The sequence below is a fragment of the Chenopodium album genome, chromosome 8 (genome assembly GCF_948465745.1).
Source record: "Chenopodium album chromosome 8, dcCheAlbu1.1, whole genome shotgun sequence".
NCBI lineage: Eukaryota > Viridiplantae > Streptophyta > Magnoliopsida > Caryophyllales > Amaranthaceae > Chenopodium > Chenopodium album.
Genome location: NC_137841.1, coordinates 57,370,743 through 57,389,260, shown reverse-complemented (window position 1 = coordinate 57,389,260; position 18,518 = coordinate 57,370,743). Strand labels below are relative to the sequence as shown.

Genomic DNA, 18,518 nt, shown 5'->3' with positions numbered 1-18,518 from the left:
TTCGCAATGATCTTCCAACTTTCGGTGCTCACATTATAATATATCTTGATGTAGAATGGACAACCATTAGCTTTGGTTTTGGTGTCCTTCCGTATCGCGTTCTCCAAATATCTCGGCTTGCTCCTTCGTGACCGATCACATCGCAAATACTGATACGACCGACCATCTCTGGTTTTGTTATAAGACGATTTCACCAATATAAATCCCAATTTTATGGAAACACCATCAGCCCATGTAACTGCATCGTCAAATGTAGGAAAAAACGTATCGGTGACAAAATTCCCACTATAATTCACACCATCACCGCCTTCCTCAGATTCCATATCCTATACAAATTAAACAAAACATGCTTTATGTCAAAATAATAATAATAAAAACAATAATAATAATAATAATAATAATAATAATAATTATTATTATAATTATAATAAAAATAATAATAATAATAAAAACAATACTAATAATAATTATAATAATAATAATAACAATACTAATAATAATAACAACAAATACAAAACAATAACAATATTAATGATAATAAAAAATTATAATAACAACTACAAAACAATTTATAAGACCATAACATTAATTAATTAATAAATAATAATAATAATAATAATAATAATAATAATAATAATAATAATATTAAAATTATATTTCTACTAATTAATAATAACAATATCAACAACAACAACAATAAAAATAACAGCAACAACAACAATAATAATATCAACTACAACAACAACAATAATATCAACAACAACAACAACAAATACGATAATAATAATAATAATAATAATAATAATAATAATAATAATAATAATATTTTCAATAATAATAATAATAATATAATTAATAATAATAATGATGAAACAAAAAATAAACATATTACTAATAATCATATTAATACAACAAAATTACATTAATTATCAAATACTAAATCACAACAATAATCACAAGACCACGAAAAAAAAATACATAAAAAAAAAACTTGATAAACATAAAAAAAATTAAATAAACGTACTTAAAATTAAAAAAAAAAAAAAAAAATTGAATAGGGACATCCGCCTAAAATTTCCGGATGTCCCTTGGTACATCCGCCTAAAATTTCCGGATGTACCATGGAACATCCGGATTTTTTAGGCGGATCCCATCTTCCGCTTGAAATTTCCGGATGTTCCATGGTACATCCGGAAATTTTAGGCGGATGTACCTAGGACATCCGGAAATTTTAGGCGGATGTCCTAATTACCGAAAATTAAAAAAAAAAAACTTACAGAATGATCTGACGCATTCTCCGGCGTACGTATGTTCCACTCGCCGTCCATGACCCAAGACCCGTCGGAAAATTTCACGATTTTTAAAAATAGAAAATTTAGGTGGTCGTGGGGACCGATTTGGTTGCAAGGCCGTGGGGACCGATTTTGGGAGGCTCGGGATAGCAATGTTGTGAAGTGAGGGGACCGTTTCATGTATTGTGTCCAAATGGGGAACAAGGTCCTTTTTATAACACAAATTGCATAAAGGGCATAGTGGTCCATTCAAGTAAAAAAGGGAGTGTTACCTGGTAAATTGGGAGCGATAAATAGCAGTTGAGTATTTTTTTTATTCGTGTCAGTGCTAAACGTAGGATGTGACAAAGTAGTGGCAGATCTATAGTGAGGTCTAGGTGCACTGACCCTAATAAAAACTCTTTTTTTTTTTTCTTTTTCTTTTAATTTAGGTAAAGGTGTTTTATAGGTTAAATACAATTTTAATGGAATAAATAAAATTAATTAACTTTGTCATTGTAATAACTAGGTTAGGTCCTGTGCCATGCACGGAATATTTTAATTTTCATTATTAAATTAGCATTATATTTAATAAAAAAATTTCTAAAATTATTGTGAACAAATTTTTACCAAAATATAGTTATTTTCTTATTATTTCATGTCTTTATAAAAATTTAAATATTGAATATCACGTGAGAGAGTTGTTTAGTACTTTAGTCAAATGAGTATTTTAAAATTATGTCGAATGACTGCTTTTTAAAATAATCGATAATTAGCAATTGACTATCATCTTAACGGTCGGTAATTAGCGAATGTTTTCAAAATTATTTGCTAATATTTCATTTAACTGATTGATTTGACGCCCACCGTTAATATTGATCTCTAAAAACGCGTTTTCTTGTAGTGATATTTGATCGTATGGGTAATTTTAATTTTCAAAGACAATATTTATATTCATATATAGAATATTTTTTTCCTAATCAAGTAATTATTATTTTCAAGTACATGAAGATTATATATTTTTTTATAAAAGATTCTCAAAGTTTGCATATTTTAAAGTAGTTATATGTTGCCATTACACATACTTATAGACTTATAGTAGTTGCATATACGTGCTTTTATAAAATGTAAAAGATCTTTACTTATTTTATATAGTTATTTATGACAATTATTATTGTACATAATATAATTTCATAAAATATAAAAGTTTTATGAAAAAAAACCTAAGGACACCCCAGAAATTGACATGTGTCATTGCTGGTGTGTCTTTTAATATATAATTATTGAAGTTTAAGGTTCAAGTCTTCATCATACAAGGATTTATTTTTTATTTTTACTAAGTGCCCCTCCACACTACAAAAGGATTTGTTAAAATTTAAACATAACCAATTGATTAGAAATCGGTTCGATCAAAGCTTCATTCAGATTTTGATCTGTTTAGACAAAATAATTTAGTTTGATTGACTTAAATTTGAAATAAACTTGATTCAAAAATATAGAACCCAACCTAGACACTCAAATTAACTTCTCTAGTTGCGAGTCTTGCGACAATGGCAAAAGTTGACATCAACAATTTATGAACGTTAGCTTACTGAAAATATACAAGTACATTTTTGGTTATATGATAAAGAAGAAACACACAAATACAACTGATATCTCGACATAGGCCGGCTTATATCGATCTCTCCAAAAAGAAATTACTACGTAAATTGCGACACTCTTTTTTCTTTCTTCCTTTTTTTTTTTTTAGTTTTTAGTTTTATTTAAAAGGAACACTATTACACCAATACTCTATTTATGTATGCGTCACACTTTATTCTGCTTTCCCCTTCTATCACTTATTCTTTATACTCCGTAACAATCTTTGATATTTTTTTGGCACCTTATCACTTATTCTTTGTAATCAAATTGATTTGCCCTTGTCTTTCTGTGCTGAATTTGTGGGTTGAGAACTAAGAGGATTCATCGCATCATCCTTTCTAGATGTAGATGCTTGCCCCTGAAATGAAAATTCAAATAAAATTAATCATACTCAGGTTTTTTTTTTTTCCTACCTATATTGTATTTCGCTTAGGAAAATTTGAAAAATACCACCATGGATTATAGTCATTTTTTACATTACCTCATGTTTATTTTTTTATTGTATTATACCACCTTATTTTATGCGAAATACTAAAAACTACCAACAGTATCCTACATGACATCATGTTAAATGGACTCCTTTTCATTTTCCCTCCCTTTCTGTAGACACCTAAAAATGTCTCCCCAAAACCAAACCCGATGATGAACAACCTTTCACCGCCATTATTGGTCGGGTTGAGTATTTAATCTTGGAGTGCTTAAATTCATATTTACATTTCATAAACCAACCCAACTTCTAGCCCATTTCCCCAAACCATAACTTATTTTCCTCTTTTCGTGCCTTTAAACCCAAAATAATTCATTTCGTGTCCTTTAAAATCATTCACTTCATGTCCTTTTTATAAAAATGTTTAATCCATTTTATTTTGGTCCATAATCTGGGTCCAATGATAAAATAATTGGATGGGGCTTCAAAAGAGCTTTCCAACGATATATTATAAGCTCAAATCCGAGTTATAACAAATAAGTTATGGCCAAAATATTAAACCGAGCTCAAACAAAACCTAAGCCCACCTTACCTACGACCCAATAATCACATGGAGGGTCCAAATTATTTAATCTCATTCCAAAACCAACTAGGATTAATTAGAAACTTCTATAAGTTTCTAAAATATCTTAATTATCCTTTTAGAAAAGATAAGATTAAAGAGTTTAAAATTGAATAAAACTTTTCTTTTTGAAAATCCTATTTCTATCCGAATTGAAAGACGTTCAAAGATAGTCAGATATGATTTTCATGCCTCCTATTTTTTATCCAATTTTATATGGTTGGATAGCCCTTGAAATTATCTTTCCAATGATATATTATAATGTCAATTCCGAGCTATAATGGAAAAGATATGAATAAAATGTCAAACTCTATCCAAAACTGACATCATCTCACTATTTCGGCCATACCTTTTAGGAAAATTTAGAAATAATAATCCCAACTTTGCTCCGTTTTGTTTTAATAATCCCAACTTTGGATTATTCTACAATAATCCCAACTTTGGGGGGTGTTTTATTTCTTCAATAATCCCAATGACCGGTTACCGGTTGAATGGGTTTTTTTTTTTCTTTAAATGACATGTGGCGCAGTTTTATTGGTTAAAAAAAATTTAAAAAACAAAAAAAAATTTAAAAACAAAAAACAAAAAAGACCCACCCATCCAAACCCCACGCAGCACCGCCCAGGCGCCCAGCCACCAGAACCTTGACGCCGGCCAACCGCCCCCACCCCTGCATCGCCGCTATTCCCCCACCCTTGAAGCACCGCTATTCCCCCTCCACAACGCCCGTTTTCCCTCTCCCTCCGCGCGACCCACCAACTCACCACCTTCCTTCCCTCATTTTCCGGCCCTCAAAACACCTTGAAAACACCTTCCCCACCATCAAATCTCCCTTAAAACACTCGATGGGCCTTAAAACCACCTTCCCCACTTTCGAAAACCCCAAACACCCCTCCCCTACCTTCGAAAACCCTAGCCGCTAGGGTTTTGCGGTGGTGGAGGAGCGGTTTGGAGTTTTTGGGAGTGGGGGATGGGTTTGCTTGGTGTTGCGTGGAGAGTGTTTCGAGGTAGCTAGGGGAAATCGGCGGCCGCTCGCCGGAAAGAAATGTAGCGGCGGGCTGGGTAATGGTGGGGTTAAGGTGGGCCGGTGGTGGAAAGGGAGGAGGGCTGGTGGGCGTGGGGGCTGCTGTTCTGATTTTTTTTATTTTTTTTTATTTTTTTGGACCAATCAGGACTTGACACATGTCAAGTGACCTGATATAAAAGGTCATTGACTTTTGTTGACCGGTTTGGGATTGAAGAAACAAAACACCCCCAAAGTTGGGATTATTGTAGAATAATCCAAAGTTGGGATTATTAAAACAAAACGGAGCAAAGTTGGGATTAATATTTCTAAGTTTTCCTACCTTTTATTCTACAAAATATTTTAATCTGATTCTAATTGGGTTAGAAACTAGACTTCAAGATATTTCCAACGGTATCTTATTTTTTTTATTCCGATTTCTGTATCAAAAGATATGATAAAAACAAAAATCGCAAAAGCTGTTGTCTATCGCAAGAGTTTTATCCGATTCGAATTCTTATCTTTTCTTGATTCTTCGACCCCTCTTTTTTCCTTATAAATAGAGCTCATATATCCCCCATTTCAATCATCAACAAGCTTGATCATCAAATCCTTCTCTCTTCCTCTCTTTTACACCAAAAATCATTCTATTCTCTCTCTCTCATATTCTAAGCCTTAAACCTATATTCCTAATTACAACATTCTTCCCCTAAGCACTCCAAGGAGTCCGTACTTAACCCAAGGTTCCGCCCTTAAACCAAGGCGTAAAAGGTATAATTAACTGAGGGTTTGGACCAAATCAAATCTTTTTATTTAATTTAGTTGTTTCAATTTGATTTATATTTTTATTGAAGTTACTAACAGTTTATTCATGATGTAGCTATTCAAGGAAACGCGGAAAGTGAGTAATTAATTCACTTAATTACTCTTATTTTTATATTGCTAGTATCATGATTAGGGTTATTATTATTTGATTTGAATAACGATATTATTGTTGAATTGCTTCCAATATTAATGTTTATTCTATTATTATTTATGATCACCATATTGCATGTTTAAAGGGAATATGTAATTGAAAATCAAGCCTAATTAATTCAAGTGATCACGATATTTTAGAATTATATGTTGCATTTATATTCAACCAATTTAGTTTAATAATAGTTTAGAGCAAATTGAATATTTTGTTTGTATACCTTTGAGATCGTAGGAATTACTTTTCACTATAAGAATAGAGTAGAGGCCAGTACGGGCGAATGTGACTCCATGACTCACTTCGTACCATCAACCCCGATCCTCCTTTTGTGGTTCCGAACCATATGGAGTTAGTAATATCATGGATTATGGATGGGTGTAACCTTCACGGGTCAATCGTTGTTGCCTATCGTTGTCCCTTTATCGTGGTTGCCTTTTATGATCCGTGAACGGTTTACAAGTTCCTTAAAAACTTGTTGGCGGCTCCCTACTTTCCTTGTCCCTAATCGTATGTCAATTCCCACTTCCTATAGTGCCAAGCATATTCACCACATGCTTTAACGTAGGCGCACTTTGAACGACGCCTACACTTTCCCTCTCTCTTCTCTTGATTTCACCCGTTCTTCCCTCTTTCTGTTTCTTGTTTTTGCACATTTTAATTTACTTATCGCATTTTCATTGTTTAGGGTTTCAATTTCTGCAATTACAACTTCAATGAATTGACAATTCAAAAAGGGGAAAATCATGTGTAATTAGTGTTAGTGAAATCATATTGGGATTTTTCTCAATTCAAACTAGGATTTTACGAATTGATTAACCGGATGAATAATCGGACAATAAGATAAGAAATTTTTCACACAATTAAAACATGAAATTTGGGCGAAAACACTAACATGGTAGTGGCGATTACTCATTAAGATGATCATGTTCATATGCAAAAAAAAAAAAAAAAAAAAAAAAAAAAAAAAAAAAAAAAAAAACCCACCACCATAGCCCATAATTTTAGGTCCCCCTCTCTACAATGTAGCTAATTTGGCATATCAATTGGTCTCCCCCACGGCGCTTTTACTTAGAAAATGAAAATACTGCACAAACCCTAGTTATTAGAATGAAATGAGAGATATGGAAAGAGAAGTGTTGAATATAGAGTTTCGCATTGAGTTTGGGTGGGTGAGAGTACAATAATGGGCAGAGGAGAGAGAATACAGAGGGAAAATCGAGCAAAAAAGAGGGAAAGAGAGAAATTATATACTCCTAGACTCTAGTGTAGCTATCTATTCCTACACCTCCTTCCTAAACAACCCCAATAACACCACTTTCTACAATTGTGTAGTAACCGCACAGTAACCACACTTTTTACCTCCTTATACATTTTTAAAAAAATAATCATAAATTCATTTCATTTCATTTTCTTTCTCTTTAATTGTTTTTCTCCATTTTCTCTCTCTACACTTATTTCCTGCATTTTTTCTCTCCAAACCCATTGATTAACTTTTTTTAATAAAAAATTCTACGAATAAGTGACAAAAGAATTTAACAAAATAAGGTCGAAATTCGAAAGAATAAGTGATTTTTTTCATATTTGGTTAAAAAACGAGTATGAACCCTAGGTTTTATTTTATTTTATTTTATTTTTGTTATTGTATTTTAGAGCAATAATCGAAACATCAACAATGGAAAATCCATCAACGTAAGTATTTACTTTGGTTTTAGTAATTTTTGTTCAAAAACTAGTAAATCAAATAAGTTTTTAATTTTTTAATTTTTTTTTTTTGGGTACAGCAAAGAAAACAGTTTCAGAGAAGGAAAACAAATATTCTGTAAAAATTTGAGTATTAATAAAATTAATTCGTAGTGAATTTTTTCTTTTGATGAATGTTCATTTTCATTTTGATAAATGCTCATTTATACATTAGTATACTATTATTTACATGTTTTTTTTTTTGTATTTTTTTTTTATAAAACTATCATTTACATATTAATATATAGATAATTAATAAAAATGCTCATTTATTTATAATTCATAGTCATTCGTGTAATAATGTTCATTTTTTTCATAATCTGAAGTGGAAAATTATTTTGACGAATGTTCATTTTTATTTTGGTAAATGTTCATTTTTATTTTGGCATATGTTCAATCACATAATAGTACATGGTCATTCACAATTTCACATATTAACACACGATTATTAGAATTTTGATAAATGTTCATATTCTTTTGTTATGTACTTCAAATGTTTCTTATACATTTTAATTTTAAATTGTTTCAATATATGCTTTTTCTTAGAAATTACATATTGATAGCTTCAAGAGTTCATTCACGTATACATTTCATGTTCATCAATTGTTATCTTTCATGCATGATCATTATCAAACTAATATATATGCTCATTTATAAAGAAATAGTTGTTCATTTTATTGAAATACGTAAATATGTTCATTTATGTGTTAATAGTTGTTCATTCTTGTATCGATAAATTGTCATTTCCATACTTATATATATATATATATATATATATATATATATATATATATATATATATATATATATATATATATATATATATATATATATATATATATATATATATATATATATATATATATATATATATATATATATATATATATATTCATGTATGTTCATTTAAATATTGATAGATTTTCATATCGACATGTCAATTTTTATATTCACTTATTTTCATATTCATACAAATATTGGTTCAATTTAACACTTATTCTGATATTGCTCAAATCTAATACAGTAATTTTTATGGTTTTTTTTTCTATTATTTAAAAAAAGAATCGTGGATTTAGTGAGTTAGATCACACAATAACAAGAAAAAAAGGAAGAAATAAAAAAATAAGGATATCATAAAGGCATGAATTCGTTAAGCAACATGAACCAATAACATGAACTTGGATTTTTCGAATTCGGATAAAAAAGTTTATTGTATTTGATAATATGTGTGGAGTTGTATAACTTGTATTGTATATTTTAATATTTACTTTCATATTAATATATATCCATTTTCATTCTGATCATTTCATTTTAATAGATAAATGTATATTGCATTCTTATGGCATAAGATGTTCATTTATTTAAATACTTGTTCACCCTCAAATTGAAAGATGTTTGTTTAAGTTTTAATATATTTTATTATATATTGAAAAATGTACAATTAATTTTGAATATTTATTCATTGTCATCCATAAAGTTGTTCATTTTATAAGATACATATGTTTACTTTTAAATAATTATATGTTCATAATATATTTATAAACATCTATTTTTAATTTTTATAGATATTTATTACAAAGTACAATATTAATACACATGGTTTTTTTTTTTTTTTTTTTTTTTTGTTTTTGTTTTTGTTTTTTTTTATACCTATACTCATGGGTATTCACATATTTATGTATATATGTTCATTTTCAATTTAATACAAGTGTTTCTTTTATTTTTATAAAGAAGACTAAAAGACACTCAATTAAACTACCCAACAATACCAATAAAATAGTGTCCCTCCTATAATATACATGCATCATATGCATGTAATTATAAAGCTACTAGCTATTCAAACAAAAAATTATTATATAAAAAATGTTCATTTTTATATTAATAAATGCACATTTTCATTATGATTCATTATCATTTTATTTTTAACAAGTAAATGCATTTATTTTAAATAAAAATATACATATACTTAAATGTTCATTTTGATACTAAAACACCTATTATGTCATGAACTTGTTACTTTTTTTATAAAATTTATTATAACATGTAATAGTAAACATTTACGCATATATAAATGAACATTAAAATAGTAAATATCCATATTTATATATGTTCATTTTCATATTAGTGAATAGTCTATAACATATCTTATTACTTATGTGTTATTTATTTTTAGATACAGAGTTATTAGTTCAATAATAACTTTTGAAAATTGTTAATTTTTATTGATCACTAATAAACATGCAAATGATACGTTAATTATAATAGGTGAATTTTAATGCTCCATAATTAGATGTTCAATTATAAATAATTAAATGTTTATTTACAATGATTAAAAAATATTGTTCATTTAAAAAATGGTACATGTTCAATCACGGTGTATAAAAGTTTCTCAATAATTTTTTCATATTCAATTTTCGTAAATCACGAATACATGACTGCTGCAAAAATCAATGATAATCAATTATTACCAAATAGGACCTAATAACAATCATTTAAAAAACAAAAACAACAAATAATGCAAAATTAACATCCTACATTGCCAATAACAACAATGATAACAAATATAATTGAATAGGGAAAATACAACTAAATGTAAATCAATAAAAGAAAAAAAATTGCAATGAAATCAAAAAACACAAATACATAAATCAATTGGATAGAAGAAATTGCAGTCAAACTGTAAATTAAAACTAGATAAAAATCAAAATAAAAATACGGAGTAGAGTAAGAAAATGGAGCAAATAAATTTATAAAACTCACTCCATGGAGTTGAGCTAGAAATCTCCATGGAAGAAGAGGGAGAAAATTGGAAAAAAAAAATGGAGAGTGAAGATGAAATTAGTGAAAATAAGGAGAGAGGAAATGAAATTGGTAAAAAAAGAGGAGAGAGAAAAAAAAAAAAGCAATTTGGGTCTGTAAAAATGTTTACATACTTGCTTGGTTGAAAAGTAATGAAAGAAAGATAAAAAAAAAGGGGAAAAAAAACTCATGCAAAAGGTGTCACTAGATGATGAAATTGACGTAATATAGAAGGGGGTGTAGGTGAAGCTGCATACACTAGAGTCTAGGAAAAAATTTGTAGAAAGATAGGGAAAATTAAATAGTGAGGCCCAAGATGACGTCATATAGGGAGGATGGTGTGAAGTCGTGGTAGTTTTTAGTGTTTTGGACAAAACTAGGTGGTATAATACAATAAAAGAAAAAACTTGAGGTGGTAATGTAAAAAATAACTATAATACATGGTGGTGTTTTTTAATTTTTTCTTTCTTTTATTATAGAAAATCTTTCAATTATTACCTCTAAAAAGGTTGCTTTGTCACTTACAACCCTTAAAAACTTAAATATGTTAATTAATACTCTTAAAAAGTTAAAAGTGTATAATAACTACTATTATTACCTCCGATCATTCTAGTGAATTAGCCTAATTAGACAAAATAACATAATTACATTTAGGCCCTGTTTGGTTTAATGTAAAATATTTTCAATAGAAAATTAGTGTTCATGAAAAACATATTTTCAAGGAAAAACACAATTGCAAATTAATTTTCCTTTGTTTGATTGCATACAAGAAAAGTTCAAGAAAAATAAAAAATAAGAGTGGAAATGTAAGGATGAATGAGAGGCAAGTAAAAACAAGAGGGAAGGAGGAGAGAGGAAAATGTGGCTTTCCTTGTTTTGGGAAGGAAAATGTTTTCCATTATTAAGGATGGAATTTTCCACCCTTGGAAAAATTGTTTTCCACCCTTAACAAACCAAACAAAGAAAAATGGGAAAAAATAAAAAAAAAATCATTTTCCATGAAAACATTTTACATCAAACCAAACAGGCCCTTAGACTGAAACATAATTACATACTCTTTTTGGAAACCGTTGCTAAGTGAATTAAATGATATAAATTACAACTTTTTGGTTAATAATTGAGCCATAACATTCATTATTTTCCGACTAATAATGATGTGATTATATGTCACAAAAATGAGATCGATCAAAATGACATAATTACATTTAGACTGAACCATGACGTCATAATTAGACAAAAGTTCATGAAAAGTGTATCTCTTCTCTCATTGTTCCCATTCATATTTACGTTTTTTTTTTTTCTTTTTCTATTATACTACCTCCATTAATGGTTATTTGCAACTTTGGAATTTTTTATATCGGACATATAATACCCAAAATTTGCAAATAACCCTTCATGGAGGAAGTATTTAAATTACCAAATTAACACACTTAATTCCACTCAAATGTAAAAAGTTTCGGAGAAAGTATTGCATTTTAATAAAACGGCTTGAGTGCTTGACTATCCTTTCTTACAGGAATTGCATCCTTTACTTTATAAGGCATAATAAATGATTAGCTCCACATTCTTTTCTTTAATCTTTTTTTGTTGCTAAAATTGCCTGCTTACATCTTGTTTTATCAAGTCAATTAATCTATCTACAACTGTGCTAGTCAAATTGTAACATTAAATATATATGGATTAAGTATATATATATATGCTTAGTTATTGGGTGAATTACCTCTTTAAGCAATGGAACCAATTCGCGATTTTCAGCATTGTTGCTGTTTTGTTCAGCTAGTGAAGTTGTATATTGAGGAGGGATGGTACTATACATTCTTGACAGAGAAGTTTTTCCCTGAAACAAAAATTGAATATACACTATTAAGAAGTAAATGAGAATTGTCGAGTGTTTAAGTAAAGAGTGATAAGATTCTCCGCTTACCTCTTCAAGTGTTCTGACTTGATCATGGGAATCAAGATATCGGATTCGATTAGCTTGGAAATGATTTGCAGCGGCAGGGACAAGCTTGGAAAGTACGTAATCCAGTAAGGTCCTTATCGCAAAAATAACAGGGAGAGAGCAGATGATGAAGACAATTATGGCTACCCACAAGGACTTATTCGGTAATACAGTGTAGATACCGGTCATAAAGGCCAGCATCGTACCATATAGGGAAGTTATCAGTATAAATATACTGCGATCAACCAACAAATATTCCATAGCACGGTTCGAAGCCATAGACCATATCAAACCAAACAAGACCAACATCGACGAGCACAGAGCATATGCGTCTGCTAGTAAGAACACTATAAATGATGCCTTGGTTGCCTTATTCGCCATGTTATCTTCTTCATCCACACCACCAGGGAGTGTAAATCCAGCAGCAAATGTAATTGTTGCCAAGAGTGCTGCTACAATGAATAGTGCACTTCTTATTGGATCCAACTTCATATCGTAATGAATAAATGATAATCTCAAGTGCGGATTTATATTTAAATCATAGCACATATATTCCTGCATGTCCAACGATTCTTTGTAATTAGCTCTATGATATTGCACATGTGCTTAGAGGTATCAAAATCAAACTTGACCAGATCCGATCTAAAATTACCTCGAAAAATTTATGATTTAAATTCGACTCGTATGAACACAATAATTTAATATGACTCAACTTTAAAAATTGACCTGACTTCCGAATTGACACTCTCTGCATGTGTTAAAAGCATTCTCATAGGCTAAAAAAATATTTGCCCTTTCTACCCACTTTCTGTTGGTCATATTTTTTCTTACCATTATCTCTTCCGTTTTTACTTATACCCCACCAATATTTACCTCTACAGCATATCATCAAATTAAAGTTTTGTAATATATTTAACTAGTTTTGTGCCCCGGCGATGCCCGGGTAGTTTATGGACTTTTAAGATAAAATTATACTACCTCCGTTAAATATTATGTGTAACTTTGAAATATTTTATATCTCTCAAATAATATCCCAAATTTGTACATAACATTTAACGGAGGTAGTACTATAATTCAATTTGATTGAAAATAGAATTCTAAATTAACTTTTTTTGCTACAAATAAGTCAATCTATATTTATCCAACGTGGTACGATACTTGGCGAAAAATTAAAACGCTAAATGATGTTGTCTTGTGGCCTAATTATAAATTTATTATTTGGTATTTTATCGAAAATATAACTCTAAACTAATAATCTTTTTCTAAAATTCTATCCTAATTTGATTGAAAATAGAATTCATTTTTTTTTTATCTTATGAAATCTATCCAAGGTGGCGCGACACTTAACCGTTTTTTTTATTTATTTTTATTTTTTTTATCATATAAAGTTTATTTAAATCTATCCAAGATGGCGCGACACTTGACAAAAATTTAGAATGCCAAGTGTCGCTATTTCGTGACCTGGCTAAAAGTTTAGCTACGATTGTGCTGGAACTTGGAAGAAATCAGCCACTTTTTTATTGGTTAAAGATCTATTTGAGTGGAGCCCACTAGTAAACTATTCATTGTAAATTATGTCCATATTAAAAAAAAAAAAAGAAAAAAAAAAAAAAAAAAAAAAACCTTAACAATGTTATTAACCAACCATCATCATTAACAAATAACCAACTGAATATCTTAAGTCTAACATTATTGTAGTGCAATTTATGGGAACCAAATAACATTCACTTCCTCTGTCTTATCTTCATACCCCAACTTATATCTTTTACTACATTGAATTTCCTTTAATACTCTTTAATATTGGTGCCCAATTGCACAAACCAATAAAGCACATTAAATGCATTTGTACGAATTAATCATGTCTCTTATAATATTATACCCAATGTATTTCACACATGATTACATACTCCCTCCACTTTCAGCACTTTCGTTAATTTCCGTACAAAATGAGACACGAACACAAAATTATGGGATGGATCGGAGTAATTCAAGTACAATGCAAAAAAAAAACCTTATACGTAGTTATCATTGAATAAATAACAAAATGCTTGGAGGAACATACCCAATCGCGATCTTCGCATAGTTCGGCAAGCAAAGACATGGCAGTATTGCCTTCAGGATCCTTAATGTTTCTCTCTACCCCCTCGTCGCGGAGTAGTGCTGTAGCTAGATAAATATCATTCCTCTCTAATGCTCGATGCAAAGGCGTTGCGCCATTGGAATCTCGTGTATTTTTAAGTTCCGCAACAAATGGTAAGTTCAACAAGTCCACACAATCTTGGTAATTTTGCAATTTTATGTGGTGTAGAGGAGTGTCATTTTCTTCAAGGCAAATCTTTCGAAGATTTGGACAACTATCAATGAAGGCTAGTACAGCCCATGACGTCTCCTCTTTCTCACACGCTTTTAACCAATCGAAAGGTTCTAAATTTTTTGATTGTCGAAAACTCTGTATCAAACTTATAAGCCACTGTTGGTGTTTTTTTTTGGCTACTTCAAGGGCAGTTTCACCGGCAGCCTTTCCTTCGGAATCACGCATCTTCATCATCCACCAATATCTCTCAAATAACTTAGTTCCAGTTTTCTCTATATTCAATACAGTAAAGAAAAAGATATTGGTCATTAGCTTTTTAAGATAGAGTTGTGTGATAAGGTATAAGGGCTTGAAACTTTTGTGTACAATAATATTAGTGTACAACGTACATCAAACAATTAATGGTTCCTTTTAATCAATCTTGAGTTACTTGTCAATTAATTAAGGAAAATTTTAAATTTGATATGATATTTTTGTAGGGATTGGATAAAATAATAAGTTTTAAACAATAGATTTATTTGATATATAAACAATAGATTTAGGTGGGATACCCAGTCAATTCCCCATATAAATTTTGTTTATTGGGGGGTATAATTGTCTTTTCAAGTAGCAATGAAGGAATATATGCGTCTTTTCATGTACTAGTTGAGGGGTATCATGTGTAATTTCCTCACCAAACAGTCAAAGCAAAAAAGCAAAAAGTAATTGAACAACTCATCAAAAAAACTAAATAAATGACCTTGTTTTTTCAACATGTTTACAAAAATGTTATCAGATTAACAAAAATTCATTTATATGGAAGATTAAATTGTATTTTTCCTAGATTTAGTGTTTTTTTTAAATAATAATTTTATTTTGGTAAGTTAGTTTTGTTGTCCAAAGGAACCTTGTCGCCGGATTCCGGCATTTGACTTTTTTTCTCCGACGTTGACTCTCCACGTGAAATGTCACGTGACATTAAATAATCACCCTCTCTCTTATATTTTTCCCTTTTCCCCTCAAATTCCCCTTATTTGCCTAGAATTTTTCCCCAAATTGTTTCTCTCAACTCACGAACCATGGTTCTTAATCTAATCCATTGTCTGCCCTAAATTTTTAAAGAAATTCAAGCAAGAATCTTTTGATTAAGTCCTTTTTGCATTAGGTAAGAGCTAGCAATGCTTACTGTTTTACAACAATTCCAACCAAACAAAACCACATAGACCAAGAATAAAGAATAAAAAAAGAGGCAACTTTTCAACATACACAAATTTTCAATTCATGAATCCAATTAGCAACAAGTAATTCAACATAAACGCATGCCGGCAATCAATTTTCGTTCGCAAAATATGGCAAAAACCATAGTTTTTGTTCGCCAATTACAATATTATTAAGTTCAATTTAGTTAATTTAGCTAGTTTTATAGATTTTTTGGGTGGAAAAGATTAATTTCTTGCCACGTTTTTGCCCCTTTTTCCCTTTCGCCATTGGAGACAAAAAAAAAAAAAATTAAAGTACAAAGAGAAAATGAAAATGACAGATGAGAGGAAAAGAAGATATTCGTACTAGGGCCAACAAACTCCTCTATTCTCTAACTCAAATTTAATTTGGTGGATGAGAGCAATAATTTCTGGACTTAATCATCACTCTTTCTTGTTTTTTCCTCAAAGAATACCAGAGGAGAGAGAAATTTAGGGTATTAGAAGAGAGAGAAAGAAGAATGGAGGCAGAGCGTGAAAAAAATTGGGAGGGGGAAGTTTTTTAAGTCACGTGAGAGTCACGTGACTAGTCAACGCCAGATTAAAAAAAGTCAATCATCGGATTGTGACGTCAAGGTATTTCTAGACAACAAAACAAACTTATAAGGTCCTTTTAGACCACTTTGAACATATAAGATCCTTCCAGACAAAATAGTGAACATATAAGTCCCTTTCAGACAAATTTTTCTTTTGGTAATAAATTAATTATTAGTGTAAAATTTTGATTATTTTTAAGGCTTAGGGACTAAAATTAATCTTTAAAGTTTTGGAGCTTTTGATGATATTTATTATTGTTTTTAAAGAAGAACTTAAAAAAAGGGAAAGAAATACTTCTTAGTCCATATCTTAAAGATAAGAGCAAGGGATAGAATATAAAAGCTATAAAATTAGACTTTGATTGTCTTTGAAACAATGGATATGGGCATCATTTGTGCCCTTGTTAAATGGACATTCCATCAATATTTTCAATTTTTCCGACAATTTGATCTTCGTTGGCCGTTCCCAAATACCGATAGTCATCAGCCATCAATAAACGTGATACTGACGGCATTTTGATATATTTACCGATGAATTTTTACAATAAGTAGTTGGTTCAAATCTTGTAGTGGTAGAGCAAAACTAATATGATTATATATTTCCATACATACTTATTTACGTGACTACGGAATAATATTATTATATGACTACATAATACTATTAGTCAAAGTGAATTAGGTGAATAGCCAAAAAAGTCTGACATCGCATTATTAAAATTTAGTATAAGTAATTTGTGTGGATGATGCGTGAAAACATAAAAATATAAAAGAACAAAAAAAGTACCTGGCATTTTCCATAAGCTATGAAGAATAGTATTTCCCTTAGTTTTACGCAACATGTTGAAAGTAACTTCCTGATTATTCAAAATTTCTTCAACAACGTTTTCACAACAATCACCAACAGCAGCAAATAGAGGGCTCTCTCCACTATCGCTGAACATATGACATAATGTCCAATCGAGGTTTATGTAATACAGTGCAAGTTCTTCGTTTTGTTGCTCATATATAGCAACAAGCAAAGGCGTATGTATGTATATATTCCCTATTCTCCAAGGTGGAAAGTAATCAGTTGACTCATCCATATTTCCTGCTTTCATTTCCTGTTCTAGCTTGTAACCATTTATAATTGATTTTGTAATTTCGACATTCTTATGTGTTCTAGCTGCCGTATGTAAAGGAGTATCATACAGATTTTCCTCCGTTGCCTTCATTGTGATTAAATCCGTGAAGACTTTCGTCCTCGCAGCCGGAAATTCTCCCCGTAAAAGGAAATCAATTGGCCAAACTTGATTCAATTCTGCCCATTGGTGAAGCATATTGTAACCATTACTGTGATCCACGGCATCTATTAGCTCAGGATGTTTCTCTAGTAGCAATCTTAATACATTTTCTGCATCCCAAAAATTAGATTGTATTAAATAATATTTGTGTATACGTACTACTGCAGTATTATTCAAAGTATTGTATTAATTAAACGATTTGTCTTATGTATCTCTTAATCTCTATGCGGCACATGTAAGTACAAAATAATGTAATCCTGTCAAGTGTAGTAATTAATGGCTAAATCTTGTATGCAGCCACATGGTGCAGCCACATTGATTTATAAGAGTAATCTTCATTTTATATGTATTAGTAACCTCATTTTTTATATAAGAGTAATTCCATATTGTCCATACAAGTAACTCAAATTCATTATACGAGTAAAATCAAGTAATTTAGATATAATTAACCGTATTTGTTCATTCGTATAACCCCTATTATTTTGTTTTAAAAAATTAAAGAATAATTCCACTTATTTAAGATAGTAACCCTTTTTTTTTTCCATTTAAGTAACATGCATACCTTAAGGTAACCCCATTTAATTTGCTCATCACCATAAATACGTATTACTTAATTAATTGTCTTATAAATAATTTGTGAAGTGGTCACACCAAGTGGCTAGTCACATATAAGACTTTGTGATTATGTAGAACACAAATTCTTCAAAATGGCGAGTATACGACAATTTATTG

The 18,518-nt window shown here is 30.1% G+C and overlaps 1 protein-coding gene across 1 annotated transcript; it reads right to left on the bottom strand.

Annotated features, from left to right (window-relative positions):
- Window positions 1-3,174: 3,174 nt before the first annotated feature.
- Window positions 3,175-17,717, bottom strand: LOC145643078 (uncharacterized). Its single transcript, XM_081694241.1, has 5 exons — window positions 17,291-17,717; window positions 14,481-15,004; window positions 12,401-12,973; window positions 12,197-12,313; window positions 3,175-3,270 (listed from the first exon to the last, which is right to left on the bottom strand). The coding sequence occupies exons 1-5, from the start codon at window positions 17,715-17,717 to the stop codon at window positions 3,175-3,177; spliced, it is 1,737 nt and encodes a 578-aa protein (XP_081550367.1).
- Between the last annotated feature and the right edge of the window lie 801 nt (window positions 17,718-18,518).